Source organism: Dermacentor andersoni, chromosome 5 (assembly GCF_023375885.2).
Source record: "Dermacentor andersoni chromosome 5, qqDerAnde1_hic_scaffold, whole genome shotgun sequence".
NCBI lineage: Eukaryota > Metazoa > Arthropoda > Arachnida > Ixodida > Ixodidae > Dermacentor > Dermacentor andersoni.
The window spans coordinates 36,010,706-36,031,150 of NC_092818.1; the positions used below are offsets into that span (position 1 = coordinate 36,010,706).

The 20,445-nt window shown below is 44.6% G+C and overlaps 1 protein-coding gene across 1 annotated transcript in view; it reads right to left on the minus strand.

Annotated features, from left to right (window-relative positions):
* Nucleotides 1-4,064: 4,064 nt before the first annotated feature.
* The window catches only part of LOC126519921 (uncharacterized), a 67,566-nt gene continuing 51,185 nt past the window's right edge, over nucleotides 4,065-20,445 (minus strand). The window contains exons 2-3 of the mRNA XM_072288304.1: nucleotides 5,248-5,358; nucleotides 4,065-4,973 (exon numbers count right to left, since the gene is read on the minus strand). Coding sequence (XP_072144405.1) covers nucleotides 4,065-4,973; nucleotides 5,248-5,358 — 1,020 coding nt within the window. The remainder of the gene's footprint in view (nucleotides 4,974-5,247; nucleotides 5,359-20,445) is intronic.

Below are 20,445 nucleotides of genomic sequence, written 5' to 3' on the forward strand. Positions count from 1 at the left end.
AAGTTGACCATGACCACGATCTTTATTAAGCACCCACGTCCAAGCACGATCGTTTTTTTTTTTTTTCATTTGGCCCCATCGAAATCCGGCTGCCGCGGTCGGCATTCCACCCGTGACCTCAAAGACACTAGCGCAACACAAACCTAGCGCAACGGGTGGGGAAAAGCATGAGCACACAGGAACAGGTGCCCTTGTTTTAAGAGGTTCCGTGTATTTCAGTTCTTAAGTCGTTCGATCGCGATAAACTTGCCTACCCTGCCGTACAGATGAATAGGCCAGGATGCTAAATACACAGACGACATGAACCCACCATGGCGCTGGATCGACCGAATGCACATCCATGATCGAACACCCTACACATGCACCCCGGTCCGGCCCGGCACAAAATGTTTTGACACCGGCGCTGTGCACCGCGCGTGAATCAGACATTCAGCTCGGAGGGGTCGTGACTGAATCAGGTCGTACGAGCGCCGCAGGCGCAAGTCTGCCCGACGTACACCCAGCAACGAAAAAAGTGCCCCGCGACTTCTACAACAGCAGTCAGAACATTTCTTATCAGTTATAGAAACAATACGAGAAACGGGCTTACCGTAGGGTCAGCCGGCTCTTCATTCTTCCTGCACGCTTCCACGCAACGCAGTCGGTGGCTGCCATAGGCTACCCAAGCACCGCGAGCGGCGCCACTGCTCCTGACGAGTAGCGCCATTTCTGGCAGAAAAATCAAAACTGGGAATATCCACTGCACATTTCTGCTGCGCCGCGCTGCAGCTGATCGCTTTTTGTGCACTTGCGGGGCTCTCTCCTCGCGTTGCACGTGCGGCGCGTCACAATGTATCGCCTTCAATGCGCCTTCAAAAAGATCGGCCAGCTGGACAGCTATTTCAGGAAAGCCAACTTGTTAAAAGGAGAAAAGCTCGTCAGTCACGTATACTCGGTGGAGCAGACAATCAACGGCAACGATGCACAGCTCAATGCGAAATGCATTTTTCAAGTCAGCGACAACATCGTGTACGACGTGTACCTCGAGGTGAGTGTCATTCTGTCACTTGTTAAAAATACTGATTGTCTATGCACACTACGAAATGGAGCCCCGCCCTGTCGATGTTCTTCTTTGTCGAATATGAAGCATATAATTTAGTTGTTTTGATATGGCATCCTTACTGTGGCGACGTGGTCGTTTTTTTTTAATATATATTTTCAGCTACTGGGTGATTAGACCAATAATTCATAATTAATCATCCCCAGAAATTAAAGAAGAAAGTCCTGCACCGCACGCAAATGCGGAGGGCATGGGTTCGGTCCCCAATAGCGACGTGGTTGTTTTTTCTTCTACTTTCTATTAATTAGTTTTCAGATACTAAGTGATTAGATCAATAATAGATCAATAATCGTCCCCAGAAATAAAACATCTCTTGTGCTTGCCTAGACTTCGATGACTGTGGGCTTTCTGAACATGCACCATTACTAAACATTTTAGATGTTTTCTGGCCTGTAACAGTTTAGTTAACTTTTTTTCATTTCTTAACACACAACGTGTCACACCTTGAAGTTGTAATTTGGTATTTTTGAGCAAAAAATCTGTTTGCCTCTTGTCTGATCCTCCATACCAGGCCAGGACGCCAGCACTCCCAAAACAATATCCGCTGACCCAAATGCTGTTTTCAACTATCCGGAGATAATGTGCCCTCTGAAGGAGATTTTGGAGCTCCAGAACAGAGCACATGAAGATCCTATTTGTGCGGATGTGCTGAATAACATTATTGAGCAAATATCGGAAAAATTGGAAATGGAAATTTTAGACGAAATGTTCCAACTAATGAGCCATCGACCTGTGTACAGGTACCTGGATGATCTGGAAAATAATAGCACACAATTCAAAAACTTTTTCACCGAAATTGGCGATGAAAAGGCCACAATGTACTCTACAAAAGTAGTTCTTAAAGAAACACCAACTGAATTGTGCTTTCGACCCATATCCAGGCGAACTGCTCACGGTATGGAACCAAACTAAAAATGATAGCCAACAGATCTCATATACATTTCATGGCGTCATGTTGCAATTTTGACAATTTGCAGATGGCATGAGGAACGACAAGCTCGAATCAGCAGCACCAGAGCACATGCCATCCGCACAAAAAAGGATGAAGGACTAGAGAGAGCTGCCGAACAGCTTTGCAGGAGGTCGTCATACACGAGTGCTGCAATGCGTTATGGGATGTTTTGCAGCGACGTATAACTTTATTTAAATGAAACATGCAGTGCTTAGTCACATAGTTACGACACTGGTCTCACTTGCGCCATAGCAAGCTTGAATGCAAACCCTTTGTTCATAACTCCTTTGAACTAAAAATTAATAAGCCAAAATGTTTTACCAGGCATCAAGACAGAAGCCCCAGCACGAGAAGAGCTCCAACAAAAGCTTGGTATCCGCATAGTGCAGGTGACTTTGCTTACTATTTTACATTGCATGAGGTGCTTCTTGCATGCCTAGTTTTCTATCTGTTGCCCATTTCAATTCAAACACTAATTCTAATTATTCATTTTCTAGGCAGGACTCATCGTGCTTCCAGAGCAGCCGTGGTCGTGCTGCAGCCCAGATGGCCTTGCGAAAATGGGCGGTGAAACTGTGCTTATCGAAATTAAGTACACATACAAGTACAAACAGGAACCTCTCATCAAATACGAAGAAAGACTAAGCTTGCTTCCCTATTTAGAGTTCAGCGGGTGCCTGATTATTCTCAAAACGACGCACAGCTATTATACACAAATTCAAGTACAAATGTACGTCCTGAATTTGCACAGGGCTCTTCTTTATGTGTACAGTACCAAGCACTCTGTAATAGTGCATGTAAATCGGGACGATGCTTTTCTTTGGGACCTTATACCCCAGTTGGAACGTTCTTATTTCAAATTTTTTATTGCATCATTGTTATAAGTTTCTGTGCTTTCTTTCCTGAACTGGTGCATGATATCTTTTTGAAATTGGACTTGCGCATTTGTATAAATTAAATTCTTTTGTATATTTGATTTCACAATTATCCTGTAGTCAAACCAACTTTTGCATCTAGCATTTAAGCATGAGGTTATATGCGCATTTGAGCGGTGTACTAGCCCCATTAAACAATACCTCGCGAAATCACGTCTGTGTGTCTGTGTACTCTGAAATGGCAAAAAAGATGGTTGGCAGTAACATGGGACGCCCCACAAGCCCCGTGGGTGTTTGTATAGGAAACAGCCACCTTCCAAGGCAGGGATGTATCGCTTAACCACTGCACCACTCCGCTATGAGGGGCATGATGTTTTCACACGATCTGTGAGACTAAAGCAGAGAATGGATGGAGACGTATGCGTTGCCTTACAACTATGCTAATGCTTTCGCGTTCATACACGTAAGCAGCTTTAAGTGCCTATCATTTTTTTATTTATTTGTGGCTTTAGCTGCCTTACGGCTTCAAGCACTGATTCGTTTTTTGTCGTCTGTGTTGTAATACTGATCTCATTTAGCTGTGGTATGGTTATTTTATAAGTTCAAATGCAAATCAATCACCCGTACAGTCTGTCAAAGATCCTGTCGAGTATTTGCTTGCCTATTGGAGACAGCTTTGTCTGCCATCTGCCACGAAGGGTAACTCTCACAAGCCTGCATTGCTAATGATTAATATTTATTATCATGTACTTTCATTTTGTATGTTGGGCTGCTGGTGCAAACTTTGCACATCATAATTTGCATTCAATAAACAAGAGCTAAATGCTGTGTTATAATTCGGATACCATGCGTTGGCTTGTATTCAGTGCTTCCATTTTAGCATTTTGCTGCTTTGTAAGCAAGACAAGAAGGCAAATGCATGCATCTGCAGCGACAAAACACAAGGTGACAATTGTATAACCTCTTGCCACTAAATTAATTTCAGCAAAGAACACTTACTTCTGCAATTATTGTAGACATTTATTCATTAACCAATACATAATTGCACTTGTCAAGTCACTTTGACGCTAACATGACACTGCAGAAAATGAATGCAAGCAAATAAACCAATTTACCGACATCACGGAAAGCAAAGCACTTATTTCTTGAAAATGGGTGCCTGCATGTTCACAAGGGAGGCACATACTGAAACGACTTTGTTCATGTGTGGGACCAGGCTTAGCGGTACTCTGTTCCTTAGAATATGATAAATCTTCAACTTTTGGATTACTCTTTCTACTTGGATGCGCACAGAAGCAATCTTGTATGTAATCTCCATGTCGTGTGCAGACAGTTTACCGCCTCCTGAATTAAAAGGCGGCATGAGCAGCACCGCACCACTCCCCTCTACAGTTGTTCGGATGCTTGAAAATCCTTTGTCACTTAAAATGAAGTCCCCTGGTTTGAGAAGCTGCAGGAAGCCAGCGTCTTGTGTTATGAACGAATCAGTGTGTCGTCCTCCGTATACCTTGGATATGAAACTTATCACGCCATTAGGAATTATACCTACTAAGACCTTCAGTGTGTATCCTCCTTTGTATTGTGAATACAGCATGTGCTGACAATCAGGATTTGAGGGTGTGTTTGTGCGGATCTCTGTGCAGTCTATTATTAAGGTGCAATTTGGATAGTTCTCTTTCAATGGGTCAGGCAAAGAAAGCTTGATTATTTCCCGAGAAGGCATGAAGACCCAGTTCTTCAGGGCAATGCTCAGAATACCAAGCGTTTGCCTAAACACCGTTGATGCTGTTGTGGCTGTAACACTAAATACTGCTCCTAGGGCACTGTACGTTATACCAAGATGCAGCTTGGCCAGGAACAAGCACAGCTTGTCTTCACTTGACATCGCATTGCACCTGTACCTTGGTGATGGCAACATGTTCAAAAGAAGGGAGACGACTTGCAGGGTCACACCACACAAATCTTGCAGTGCCTCTTGCTTTCCCTTTAGAGACTCAAAGCCCCGAAATCCACAGTCTCGCTTCCAATTCCCATCCGTGCTTGCAACCTTCAGGATGAAAAAAACAGCATGATGAAATAAAAATGAGAAATAGGTACGAGAAATAAGAAGTGAAAAAATTTATTTGCACTCAAGTGCAAATAAATTCATTCATTCTGGAAATAAGTAACACCACTATAAAATGAGTGTTAGGCAGGACTAACAAAATGAAGTCTGCCCAGTAATGCACGTAATTACTGTTAAATAAGAATTTGAATACTACTAGCAAGACATCGTGACAATTCAGCACAGCAGATAATGACCAACATCATTATTTTCCAACCTTGTGACTCATTTCTGTGTGCACAACTTGAGTAGACGCCTCCGTTCCGTTTGTCGCTGAGAGAAGTATGGACAGCCTTGCCGGAGTCGTGAATCCCTCTGTTTGGCATGTCTGAAAAAAAGGGACACAGACATTGTTGGGGTATTCAGACAGCTTTTTGGTGCTTCATTAAGTAACTCGAAGACCAGTATTAAAATCAAATGTGTCCTTACAGCGTCTTTCCTTCGAGCACAATTACTTTCTTCTGCTGCATCATGCACCAACGGATTTGAATCAGGGAGGCCGTTATGCGAAGGACTAGCTGAGCATGTTTTCACAGATGCATCACTGAAATCCGTTATAGGAGGCACATCATCCAGAATGGAGGTTTCTGAATCCTGCATTGTTTCTCCATCAGCTGTGCTTTGGGATAGATCCTCATCTCCTGCATGAAGCTTCCGAGATGAGACTGCCCTGTTGAAACGTGTTTGCCACCTGCATTTAACAAACGCCAAGATCAATGCCAATCTTGTACAGGCTCCAACCAAACCTGTAATGAAATAAAAGCACCGAGTGCTTGTCCATGCAGCCTTTGCACCACGCATGCAAACTTTTCATGAATCAGGCAAGTGTGACGACATATCTATTAGAAAACAAACTGCTATAGTTTCGATTAAGAGCTTCACATTTTCGCTTTCCTACCTTTGCGCCCTGTTCCTGTCAGGTGCCTTTTTTCTGCAGACGTGCGGAAAAATGGACGGGATGTAGGATGGGTGCTGTTTAATGTCGCTCTTGCAGTTGCCCACGAAATGAGTGCTGCAAATTCGTGTATGCTATTTGGGCAACCACGGAGTTCCATCGGGACTGTGTAAGAAAGAACCGCAATTGCTTGTTAGCCGCCATGGCACACGCAAGCGCATACACACATACCCGCGCACACGCTCGTAGACCGAAGAGAATCACACAAACTCGGAAAATGGCAACTGGAAGAACCCACGTGTTCCTCAAGCATAGCACGTATTAAGTGCCAGTGAGATTCGCAGTCCTAAATATCGCCTTAATAAAGCCACAATAACAAAGCAAACGATAAATTTTGCTGAAAGGAAGAGACGTTCATTCCGACTCGATAAAGCTACTTTCCCGACGCCTAAATTTCGAGCGCCGAACATTTCAAAACGTGCGTAGCTTAGTTTGATTAAAGGAACCCGGCAACGCTTACCGCGCGACCACTTTGCTTGGGAACTTTGAAACAACGAAGTCTAACAAACACTAGGAATGAAAATGCAAAGTTGTTGCACCACACCGCCGTAGGTGCGCTTTCACAACACTAGCGATGCGAGAAGACAACGAGCATGCCATTACTGTCGTTGCGTGCATGCGCTGCGTTGCAAACCAAAGCGAAGAAGTGAAACGGTCGAAACATCTTTCAGCTAGGACTTACTTTATTCTCCTTACGGCGGTGATCAATGCTTGTCGCCTTTCTTTCTCATACGACCTGCCCGGGAATCAATACAGTTTCACAGGATCAGCGCGTTCCTTGGTGTTGTCTGCACTGTTGTGGCAGTCCACAACACAGCAGTACTTCGGACCGCGCTTTCGCTTCGGCGGGGCTACTTTTGCCATTGCGTAAACGCAACTTCGCGCAACAAGCCTTTTGACAACGTACCCAGCTAATGGAGCGACACCCCGGTGCCTCGTCTCGACTGAATAGCGCGGGCGCGCACGTGCAGTGGCCGCCTGCAAAATGGTTGTGCCTGCAGATGCGCGGGCGCCATCTATCCCTAGATTCGCACGGCTCGCCCGCTGGAGCAGCTGCGCGCACTCTCGTCGCGTGCCCTAACTTGAGCTTGGGTTCCCTATACTTCCGCTTCAGCCAACGTACGGACGGGTACATTCAACTTTTCGTCTCCTACGCTCTTCGAAAAATGCCTCTTGTCGCGCATTTAACAGCAGATGACAACGCAGACACATGCTTACAGCTCACGACACACACAACCCCCACACCGAGACTCCTAAACAAAGTAAAATGGCAACAAATACGCCAAACGAGCAAACAAGCAAAAAAAAAAATTACCGACGATTACGTAACTTCCTAATGCGAAATTTGAGCGCAGCAAATAAGCTGTTTCACCTTTTCGATAGATTGAGGCAAAGAAATCGAGCAACACATGTATGCGCTATCACAGAATTTTTTTTTTTATTTTTCACACGTATTCCTTTAACAAAGACTCCACTAACAGTTCTTGACAGTCATGAAGGAAGCTTTGTGGTCGGAGAAATAGACTGATATATGTTCGACTTGGTACACCAATGCTTGATTCTCAAAGACGAGATCTATACAAGTGCCTCGCGAGGTTGTCACAGCCGTGGGACGCGTTACGAGCGAGAGGAACGGGATGTTCTCCCGCATAAGTGTTAGGAAATTGCTGTTTGTCTTTATGTCAAGCCGCCACCGATCTGGCTCTCTGATTGCCACCGCACAGGGCGAACGGCAGCGGCAATTTCGGCTCGGGCGGTGCACATATACAGATCCGCCGCCACCGATCTGGCTCTCTGATTGCCACCGCACAGGGGTTGCATTGGAGGAGGAGCGAAGAAAGGAATTAAGTTCGAGCCGGCGCTTTGACAACCGGAGACTCGCAGGAAGAGGGGGGAGGGGGGCGGCGTGTACACCCAGCGGCAAACGATGGGGGCAGAAGCGCGCGCAGCAAGCGGACAACACGATAAAGGGAGGAGGGAAGAGATAGCACCGACTGACTGACACCTCCTCTTTCTGCATGGCGGCGACGGTGTTCTATGCAGTCACGTTATCTTGACTCTCTAGCGGCGTCAGCGGCATCCAGCGGTAACAGTCGGTCGCTGCTAGCGCTGGGGGGATGAAAGGGGGGCGGAGCTGGTTACGAGGCCGACGACAACGCCGACGACGACGCGAAACCCAGGAACGGACGCCAAAGAGCTGCGCTCTAAAAAAGTACCAGTGTTGCTTGTTAACTTCTTAATGTTCCGCTAGGTTTGGTGAAAAACTCAAAATTATGTCATTCGGGAAAAGCTCCTGTATTTTTTTTTTTGCAAAGCTGTCAGCTATACACACAGAGTAATAGAATAAAGTACGTCGTTGCGCAATTGGCAATTGTTAGCGTTGAAACAAGGCTTTAGTATCAACGGCAATGTTGAGGCATAGCCTTCGAGATCTCCTCAGTTACGTCACGTCGTTGCGATCCCGAAGGCCACAGTTTCATCAAGTTGGTCACGGAGCCAATGGAGCAACTGGCCGCGATTCACCACTGGTTTGGCTCATTCACTAAGTGCTTGATTTTTCAGTCACGCGAAGGCAGTAGCAAAGCTAAGCTGCCTAAGCAATGCGCTGAAGGTTATTATACGCGGCAACGATGGCGCGAGAAGAGGTGAACGGCATCAATCGACAAATCTTGTGTTGTGGCGACGGGAAGGTCACCCTTGCTGATGCGAACATGAGTCTGCATGAGTCGCGTCTCGGTCGCGATTTATAGATGAATAAATCACGCAAACAAGGTGACTATTTGTCTTCGCCCTGTTTCAAAGATTTTTGGTGGTGATAATTATCATCATCATCATCATCATCATTGTAGTATGTCGCATAACCTCTGCAATGTAATAGTGTAAATTAACGCGAGGTTGCCTTTCCGCTGGCTGTGTACCGGTGTGGTAGTCTGCGTTGCACGTAGTAGACGTTTTGGTAAGCACCAATAGAATCCGTACCCCGACGTACCGATAGGCTCAAAACAAAAGTTCAAAAACCAGTTACCTGTCAGTATTCTGGATGCTTCTGCATGCATTGAGAAAGGCATGAAGGTACGTCGACGACACAGTCGCTCCTTTTCCAGCCAGTTTCGGTTTCAAGGAGCCTGTCAAGGCGAACAAATTTTTTTGCGAAGCTCCCACATGAAATCCGCTATTCAATATTTGATCGTTGGTTAGGTAGTATCGAGCACGGGTACCAAAGTACTCATTTCCTGTAGCCACCTATTGCTGATAATAAGAAAGTTAATTACCGTAACTTCGCTAATTACGCACGTAAGTGCGGCAATCGCTCTGTACCCAGAGGCCGCCATTCTGTACACTCGTATGCCGTGATTTATATTTTGCCATTTTGAAAATTTGGTACAGCTAAAAAAAAACATCTTGTACTTCGCACAGTGGGATGAACCTCTTCCCTCCTTGGTAGTACAATGTTCAAGGTGTACAATGCAACACTTGCACTCAGTTCTTTTCAGGTCTTCCATTGCAGTTATAGCATGCATTGCAATAACCGCAATAATTAACATAAGGTGAACCACTCCGGAGATTGCGCATTTGTGGCTGCAGCGGGTCGATACGGAAAGAGTGAATTATTTTGCACTGGACATTATTCTGCACTTGAACATACAACTGCCTGTGAAACAATTTTCTTTAATAATTCGTTCAAGTTCTGGCTAGCTTAATTACGCCGTTTCAGGATGTAGCCTAAACTGAGGAATTTCAGTGTTTTTTTCGTGTAAATCGTATGTCGCCTGATTAACTCGGTCCAGTTGTTGGCACTTCACAATAGAGAATCAACATTATTTCATCAATAAAAAAATTTTGTGCAGTTATCAATAAACATATTGGTAAACTATCATTGCGCTGCCTCAATGAATGTCGTAAATTTGTGGAGTTTCTGTTTAATCTATGATAGTACAACAAATCAACAATGGAAATGCAAGAACCATGTTTCTAAGGGATGTTAGGTTGTAATGAGCGTTTTTGATTTAAACGTAGTTAACAAGCGAAAAAATCTATGGGCACTTTGCTGAGCTAACCGGCGATAGCCGAAATCCTATCTATCACTGCCTCTCTTGCTATTGTCTGAATTGTTCAGCCAACGGACGCCACCGTGGCTACGAGCATGGGATTCAATCACAGCCATATGGCTGCAAGATTGGTCGCCAATGTGCGCGCACCCCCACGTGCCCACTCTCACAGCGCTACTGGGATGGCACCGCCTCTCCTTGCTCCCTTCGCCGGTGATCACACCTTTCCTGCGTCTACCACAGACTGCGCCAGGACACTCATGAGCCACTAAAAGCTTACGCCTTAATACAAAGGTATGTCTCATTTTGTCCTGCGTTTCAGTTTTAACGGAAGACTCAGTGAAATAAAACTTACAATAAAGCTAAGGCGATAATCTACACACAGCCGTAAGTCCACATGCGCCCTGATCAGAGTGGCCTGCCAAAGTTAGTCATGTGTTACCTAGCAGCTCAAGTAATCTTAACTTTCATTTCCGCGTCCATTGTGCCTACGTCAGTGAGGAAAACGAGAAGTGCGAAGGCCGACAAATTGAAGGGGGCGGGAGAAGGCTGTAGCGAAGTGGTTAGCGTGTCCAGCTCTCAAACGTAGAACGCTGCGGATACAGGGGCTCGAATCACGTGGCTTGTTTGCGAAAACACTTTTCTGTGCTCTGTAATGATGACGAAGCTAAGAATGAGGCGGCGGCTTGACGACAATGGTCTCTGTCGGAGTAAGAGAATAAGCGAGCATGCAAAGTCGCTTCTAAAGCCGAAAGTATATTCACAGAAAATACAGAAAACTCATATTGACAAAAAAGTGATGAATAACGAGCGCGGTTGTTGAGCGAGGTTGCAGACCGATAATGTCACTAAAGACAGGGTAGCGCTCCTATCTCGGTAATTAGAGGTAATTAGAGGGAATGTACACCCGTGAACAAACGTATGCGGCCCACACTGTCGCCGCGAAAGCTAAATTTCATTGTAATTACCATGCATAAAGTAAAATTTGTGACTACACTGGTATGTTCGCAATACCACGTTTGGACTGCCGAACTCAATATTCAAGTTGCTTTCACAGGCAGATGAAAAAAATGGCTTTAGTGTGCAATCTCTGGTCCGTATACTTATGCTCACGGGTGTACATCAACAGCATGTCAACTAGCGGGCAAGTGATACTTCATTAAGGGCGTTGCGTGTTTGTGTTGCGTGTAGCACGAGGGAGTAGTGTAAGAGATGACACTGAAGAGAAAGCGGTGAGGCGAAATCCGCGAAATGTAGTGAAGGATAGCCACATTGAACGTCAGCGCCATGTTGAAGAAAACCTGGGACTTCACTTGCTCAGGTTGCCAGAAAGGCTTGAGTGGTAGCATACCGTTGGGCGTATTGGTAACAACAGCGATAGACACACACTTTGCGAAAACGAAAAGAGGAGTACGGCGGAGTCAGTTGAAAGTTATATTATTGAGAGAACCCGTATGGTGTATAAGAGAGTGAAGAAGACAATCAGGTTAGATGGACGGCCTTTTCAAGCTAAATAGAATAAGCCAACTCAAATGAATCAGTGTGGTCATACTTGTGTGACACACCTTGGTTGCCTGTCAATAGGACATCATGCAGTTACGGCGATGACAGTTTGCACTGGCTGCTTGAGAATGAAAACGAGCGCATCAGAGACGTCCGAGGGACGTCTCTACGGTACAAGATCACATCCTGAAAAAAAGCTTGCGAACAGGGACATCAGAAAATCGAGTAGTACGGCCCTTGTTGATTTGGTTCAGCATGAATTCAGCGTTTTATTCAGCATTTATCTCTGGTAAAATGAGTTCAAGGTGTGTTTATTTGCATTACAATGGCGGGCGTAACCAGGCAAAAAGTGAAAGCATTAGATGGTGCCTGAGTACTCAGTGTAGATTGCGTACGACATTGATAAAAAGAATACAACGTTTTCGGAGAATATAATTCGAAAACAAGTTCACTTATTATTACAGTGCAGTAAAAAGCAAGTGGCTCCAGACCTGTGGATGACGCAAATAATGAACACAAAAAAAACGTGTTGTAGGTCTGTAGTAAACTGGATAGTCCACTCGCGTCTTGGCAACGGGATACAAGTAACTCCTGAAGGTGGAAAGTCTAGTGGCCAAATCGGAGAGTTGGCTCTTGCAGAGATGAAACCCCGCAAAGGACGCGATAACGCCACGGCGACACGCGACATTACGCCAACAAATAAAGCCATTTTTAAAGCAAGGCTTTTTTTTGCCTCTTCCTTCAGCTTTTCCACTGCTGCTCTTGCTGCCTTGCACGCCTTGTTGGGGGGCGGCGAGTGCAAATACAAGGACGGAACGGGTCAGAGAGGAATAGCTGCGCGAGAAACTCGTTTGGAGCTTTTCATCACATCACATGTGGACAGTGTTCTCTGGAGCTCCCTGGGCGTCGTTACACTGGCCTCTTTACAGCTGTAATTGTCTGTGACCCCCCGCAAATGCATTACAGAAACAGCAGCGCTTACCGGTCTACTAACGAGCAAGTCCTGAAGAGAGGTAAGTAGAATGGTAGAGAGGGAGCAAGCAAATAAGGCAGAGATTAGGCAGCGAATGGGTAAAACCGGCGCAATTGCGAAACAAGTGAATAACAGGCTTGCAACTTTTCGATCACAGATCCCTTACAGGGGGGATGGTCATGACAGGGAAAAGGCTATGTTAAGGAAACGAAGTTAAGGAAACGCTACTACTATAGACACGGCAACAGTTGCGGGTAAAATGCAAGGTAAGGTACTGTACGTTTCCGCTATTTATCAAAAACAAACACCATGCAGATTCGTCAAGTGGACGATTGACGCAAGGCGTGTAGATGCAAAGCCACAATAAATCACCGTAGGGTCTACGCAACACTAAGGAAACGCTCGCACGTCAAATCAACGTTTCTGTGCCCGCCGCGGTAGCTGTGCGTCTATGGCACCGCTCGACGTCGTGGTTTGGATCCCTGCCACGGGAGCTGGATTTCGACGGGAGCGAAATAGAAAAACAGTCGTCCACATAGATTTAGGTGCACGTAAAAGAACACCAGGGTGTGAAAATTATTCGGGAGTCCGCCACTACGTCGTTCCTCATAATCTTATTATGGTTTTAGCACGTAGGGCCTCATAGTTCTGCGAACGCGTCTTCCGCGATGCGATATGCAGTGTGAAGCAATGACAATGCTCAACCCTCCCAATATTTAAAAACAATGGCGCATGTCTCGCTGTATGTTGTGTACTATGCAAACAAAAAGCAGTGGTGCATGCATGGTAACATTGGCCATCAACCCGCTACTCTCGTATTGCACTAATTGATGATGAAATTATACATTCGCAGTCAGCAATACCACTAACTATCATCAATCAAAGCAAGCAACACAAAACCTTCGCTTACATCGATTGCCACAGTGCGTGGGATCCGCATAATTTTTTAGGCTGTGAATTTGTGTGCTTAAGATTGCCGCTCATTAATAGAATATTCTCACTCGCAGTGAGCAAAAGCAGCTGTAGTGTCCACGGTAGGAGGGCTTCAATTCCATAGCCATAACATCCTTACCAACTTCCGTAGGATTTGTAGTCGTCAAAATGGCATATAAGTGACAGGGAAATCAGCAAGTTGATGAATGGCAAGATGACAGTAGCTTGCAAAAGACCTCAGGAAAATAAAATAACTTTTTGAGCAGCATGGTCAGGGGCCCGTGCTCTGGTTTAAACGTCTAATAAAAATCGCCCAAATGTGAACAGAGGCCGACAAAACTGCAGGTATTTTGGGAAAAGTGAAGCCAGTGGAAATCTCAGGACAGTACTCGCCTAATTGTAAAATATTACTTCAAGATTAAAAACCATAATATGGGTAGCCGAAATTCCGGACGAATTGGCTGTTGAAGGAGTTCAGCCGAAACCTGATGATTCGAAATAAGGCGAGAATGTTAGCAAGTGTCGTAGAGAGGTCAAGTAGGCCCTGTGGCCGACGCCAGCGCCAGGCAAATGTCAGGCGACTGCACATATACGCGAGATGCCTGGTCGTCAGTCGTTACAGGGTGATTCATGTATAAATTTTAGGCGCGGCCTACGTCACATTAGATACAATGCACTCCACCCTCATTCTTCGACGGCTCGTACAGATTCTCACGCCATGACTATGCAAACAAAATTGTCTCACCCACCGACTGTCACCTTCTTCCAAGTGCCAACATTCCTTACCCGCGTTGTTGCTTAGTGGATGTAGCGTCGGACTGCTGAGCACGAGGCTGCGAAATCCTAGCTTAGCCACGGCAGCCGTATTTTGATGGGGCGAATTGCGAAAACACCCGTGTACTTAGATTTAGGTGGACGTTAAGGGCCCCAGCTGGTTCAAATTATAACGGAATCCCCCACTGCCGAGTGCCGGATAATCAGATCGTGGTTTTGGCACGTAAAACCCCATAATTTATTATTTACCATTCCTTAAGGATGTCCTATAGCAGAGGAGAATTATTAGTAGAGTTTGCAGAACAGAATAATATGCGGATAATGAATACCTTTTTCCGCAAGCGGGTTAGTCGAAAGTGGACGTGGAGGCGCCCGAATGGTGAGACTAGAAATGAAATCGACTTCATACTCTGCGCGAACCCTGGCATCATGCAAGATGTAGACGTGCTCGGCAAGGTACGCTGCAGTGACCATAGGATGGTAAGAACTCGAATTAGCCTAGACTTGAGGAGGGAACGGAAGAAACTGGTACACAAGAAGCCAATCAAAGAGTTAGCGGTTAGAGGGAAATCAGAGGAATTCCGGATCAAGCTACAGGACAGGTATTCGGCTTTAACTCAGGAAGAGGACCTTAGTGTTGAAGCAATGAACTACAATCTCATGGGCATCATTAAGGAGCGCGCAATAGAAGTCGGTGGTAACGCCGTTAGACAGGAAACCAGTAAGCTATCGCAGGAGACGAAAGATCTGATCAAGAAACGCCAATGTATGAAAGCCTCTAACCCTACAGCTAGAATAGAACTGGCGGAACTTTCTAAGTTAATCAACAAGCGTAAGACAGCGGACATCAGGAACTATAATATGCATAGAATTGAACAGGCTCTCAGGAACGGAGGAAGCCTAAAAACAGTGAAGAAGAAACTAGGAATAGGCAAGAATCAGATGTGTGCGTTAAGAGACAAAGCCGGCAATATCGTTACTAATATGGATGATATAGTTCAAGTGGCTGAGGAGTTCTATAGAGATTTATACAGTACCAGTGGCACCCACGACGATAGTGGAAGAGAGAATAGCCTAGAGGAATTCGAAATCCCACAGGTAACGCCAGAAGAAGTAACAAAAAGCCTTAGGAGCTATGCGAAGGGGGAAGGCAGCTGGGGAGGATCAGGTAACAGCAGATTTGTAGAAGGATGGTGGTCAGATTGTTCTAGAGAAACTGGCCACCCTGTATACGCAATGCCTCATAACCTCGAGCGTACCGGAATCTTGGAAGAACGCTAACATAATCCTAATCCATAAGAAAGGGGACGCCAAAGACTTGAAAAATTATAGACCGATCAGTTTACTGTCCGTTGCCTACAATGTATTTACTAAGGTAATCGCAAATAGAATCAGGAACACCTTAGACTTCTGTCAACCAAAGGACCAGGCAGGATTCCGTAAAGGCTACTCAACAATAAACCATATTCACACTATCAATCAAGTGATAGAGAAATGTGCAGAATATAACCAACCCTTATATATAGCTTTCATTGATTACGAGAAAGCGTTTGATTCAGTCGAAACCTCAGCAGTCATGGAGGCATTACGGAATGAGGGTGTAGATGAGCCATATGTAAAAATACTGGAAGATATCTATAGCGGCTCCACAGCCACCGTAGTCCTCCACAAAGAAAGCAACAAAATCCCTATAAAGAAAGGCGTCAGACAGGGAGATACGATATCTCCAATGCTATTCACAGCATGTTTACAGGAGGTATTCAGAGGCCTGGAGTGGGAAGAATTGGGCATAAAAGTTGATGGAGAATACCTTAGCAACTTGCGATTCGCTGATGATATTGCCTTGCTTAGTAACTCAGGAGACCAATTGCAATGCATGCTCACTGACCTGGAGAGGCAAAGCAGAAGGGTGGGTCTGAAAATTAATCTGCAGAAAACTAAAGTATTGTTTAACAGTCTCGGAAGAGAACAGCAGTTTACGATAGGTAGCGAAGCACTGGAAGTGGTAAGGGAATACATCTACTTAGGGCAAGTAGTGACCACGGATCCGGATCATGAGACTGAAATAGCCAGAAGAATAAGAATGGGTTGGGGTGCGTTTGGCAGGCATTCTCAAATCATGAACAGCAGGTTGCCACTATCCCTCAAAAGGAAAGTGTATAACAGCTGTGTGTTACCAGTACTCACATATGCGGCAGAAAGCTGAAGGCTTACGAAAAGGGTTCTGCTGAAATTGAGGACGACGCAATGAGCTATGGAAAGAAGAATGATGGGTGTAACGTTAAGGGATAAGAAAAGAGCAGATTGGGTGAGGCAACAAACGCGGGTAAACGACATCTTAGTTGAAATCAAGAAAAAGAAATGGGCATGGGCCGGACATGTAATGAGGAGGGAAGATAACCGATGGTCAATAAGGGTTATTGACTGGATTCCAAGGGAAGGGAAGCGTAGCAGGGGGCGGCAGAAAGTTAGGTGGGCGGATGACATTAAGACGTTTGCAGGGACAACATGGCCACAATTATCACATGACCGGGGTAGTTGGAGAAGTATGGGAGAGGCCTTTGCCCTGCAGTGGGCGTAACTAGGCTGATGATGATGATGAAGGATGTCCTTGGGAGTCGCACAACCCTTGAATACAAAGAAGTGTCAGGAGTTGTGTTCGAGGTCCTTCAGTATGTGGGTAGCCATTTTGGCGTTCGATATCAGCTAATCAATATTGCGGCTATAGTATCTGTGCGGAAAGGAAACATGGTAGACAATATGGATAACAGACAAACCCCGCAGATATTACTGCACAGTAATCTGAAGTATTGGTCTTGTTTCACGCATGTGGATAACCATGACAGGACAGCACTTTCACAACTAACTGGAAGTAGTGTATAAGTCATGCCCAAACTTGTAGGTGGTCCGGTGGCCAGCAATCGGGATGTAATATTGTGAGCAGCTTCGGCCATTGAAGTGTCGTGCTTTTTGGCTCAAGGTGCAAAACCATCTTATCCATGTATTCATTTAAATAGATATGCACATGTCGATCTGCAGCTGCTGCTGTAGCCCATGAGTGCAAATAGCAAAGTCACTAAAGAAACAATTAGGGGCGCCTTAACGAAATCGATAAGTCAAAATCAAAAGCCGTCCACGACGGCGTTTCTCGTAGACGCTGTGCGATTTTCGGACGTTTAAAGTATGTGCCGACTGAAGAAAGGCTGTTGCGGGGTGCTTCCGATTACCCTAGCTTGTTTACTGCTTAGTATCAAAAAACAGGAAAAGAAAACCATGTCAAAATCCCCGAATTAATTGTCGCTCGTTGCGACTAAACGCTTTTAGGATGATGAGTCATTTCCAGGCGGCGAGCGGCTACCTTTATCAAGAACACTGATTACGCCGGCAGGACAAACATCATAGAGAAATTCAATGCGCAGGGATAGCTTCTAATTATTTTATTTTTGTTTTGTAGACGTCACCACGCGTCACCGCGGGAAGATTGAAAAGTTCAAGGTCAGTACGCCACGTGGCGGTACTGACGCGAATTAAACCCTCGTGTCCACAAATGCTGGACAGGGGCGAGGCCATGACCCACAACATAAACGACAAGATCGAGGAGCCCCCAGAAATGCAAACTCAGTGAATATATGGCTGCAGCAGCATGGCGTGTCATCTGAATGGTCATATCAAGTGTGATCAAGTGTCAACTGTCCAAAAAGTGGGCTTGGCATCATTCATGCTGAAGCTTATGAATGCATCACTTTATGCAGCTTACTAAAGAGACCAAATGTTTGTGCAACTTTATTGAACTTGCTGCTTATTTGTGTGCATAGCCCACATTATCGTGTTGTGTATAAAACTGCACCTAATCGTTCCTGATGTTTAGTATTTCTTTTGCATAAGTTGCTTACCTGCAAGTTTAATTTTATTTTTGCTTTGTACACAGTACATTTATCAATTTTTTTCATTTTGGTTTCATTCTTTGAAAACTATTTCCTATGCTGTACCCCTTATTGAAATATTTTTTTCTGTTTGTGCAACAATCTCGTGCAGTTTTCTGTGCATATTGGAACTTAAGTTTAGTGGACTATATATGTCACAGGTCTAAGCACGTAGTGTGCACACAATTGTTAATCATTAATATATCTACAGGTACTTGTGTATTCCCATAGTAACAGCCACTGGCAAATACACATTTCATGGGCTTGAAATCTTAAAAATTATAATGAAGGTCAGTATAGCCTATGCTGCATTTAGTTCAGTAGTAACTAGGCGCAGACTGATTTGGATATCTCGTGACCTACAGAGGATGCCCTTTTTGTTGCATTAAAAATGAGGGCTCGTCCAGATGCCTTGCTATAATGTGGTATGCCTCATTGATTTCACTTGTAAACTTTTACGCTGGATGAAAAACAGATGAACGATTGTAATCTAACATGAAGCCTTGTCCTGGAAATGTACGGCGAAGTTGGACGACCATACTGGTCATTTGAATGAAATATCGTGATCTCTTATAGACATGATAAGGTACCGGCCAATTTGCCCTATGTATGCTTGACCACAAGTTGAAAGGGGTACAGTACACTGCCTGTGACACATACTGGACAAATTTGGTGGTATGTTTCACCGGGCAAGCCTCCCTTGCCTGCTTGCCTTTCTCAATTCACTTGCACACTGCTGTACATATGCTGCATACTTTCTTTTACACTGATTATATGGGCACCCTGAGAAGAAAGGCTTGCTTAAAGATACCACTTTAATTTGCCATGTGTCATTCAGGGGTAGTGTAGTGTATTCCTGTGATCATGTGTGTATTTGGCCAAATGTGCATGCAGCAGACTGGCCGGTGCCTAAACACGTGCCTAAGAAAGCACCATAATTCACTCACTAGACCAGTATGTTCGTCTCACTTGACCATGCACCGATGGGACTGGGGCTGCGTGCCAGATTTAGACTGTTCATCTGTTTTGTTCACCTACGGCAACCAATTGACCAACAATATTGCTAAGGAATGCCACATAAAAAGACTGCATCACAATCTGTTTACTGAATTGTCCGCAACCTCCGTTGTAAGAAATTTGTTTGTTCGAACCAGTTCCAGGCACCTTATTTCTTCTCAGATGTTCTGCTTGACTTACAGAGCAGGTATGCAATCAATTTGCAAAGTTCTGTAATTCCTGACCATAGTTTTTGTTTTCTGTTTTTGAGACGCTATGTTGGAGGAAGGACACATTTTTAATTAAAACTTAATTACCTTTTTAATTACAATAGGGAATTCTTATCATTGCGTTTAGGATACACACAGTACGTACCCCTACTAGATAAAAAACTAAATGTTTCGATAACTTACAACGCACAAATATGCTGTGACCATTGTATCTGGCCGTGACATTGTGACTATGTTCCAAATACCGCGATTTGGCAGTTATCCAATACAATTTACGAAAACAACTAGTAACATTATTGGTTCCCATGCAGCGGGTACTTACATGCATCATGATTATTGTTCAATCTCAAGCTCTCTGTGAGAAATTTATTATTCGCATATTAAGCATAGCACATACTAACTATGGCTAACAGTGGTTGGAATAATAATTTTGTCTACCGCTCAACAACAGAAGCCAGTAGGTCATTCCCTTCTTTTCAACAAAAAAATATTGCTGTGCATAGTGTGACGTCTGTATAGAACTCTTAGCTCATGGATATTCTTACTAGCCTATGCTATAAATGGGAATGTGTTGTCATTGCAAGATGAGATTGATGTGTGACTCGGCTGTTGTCGTTTGGCGATACCTTTTGTTATTAGCAATGATATTCTAGTGCCAGGCACATTGGCCCAGTGCTAATGTCACAGAATCTTCGGAAAGTGAAAATATTCTCAAAAGTGATGCTCAAAAGCACTGCCCTTGTTTGGCAGAGTGCTGAGGGAGGTGGGGTGCTCTGCCACTTTTTTGTAATAATATTTTTTGCTATACTGGAATTAAACTTAGCATAGTGCAACACCTATATAGATGATTGTTTCATATTTGTGCCTGTTAATACATTGTGTGTGAATGTTCATTACACCTTTTGAAAATTAATTTCAATTGTATTTTCCAGGGATCCATCGTCGCCGATTACTAGACGGACCGAATGAGGCTAAAAACTAGCCTTACCTAGCTATTTTCCTGGGAAGTGAAATAGCAGGCGATCATAAAAGAAGTGACTTGCAACATGTGAGCAGTAGCCAAAGCTCCATACAGGTCA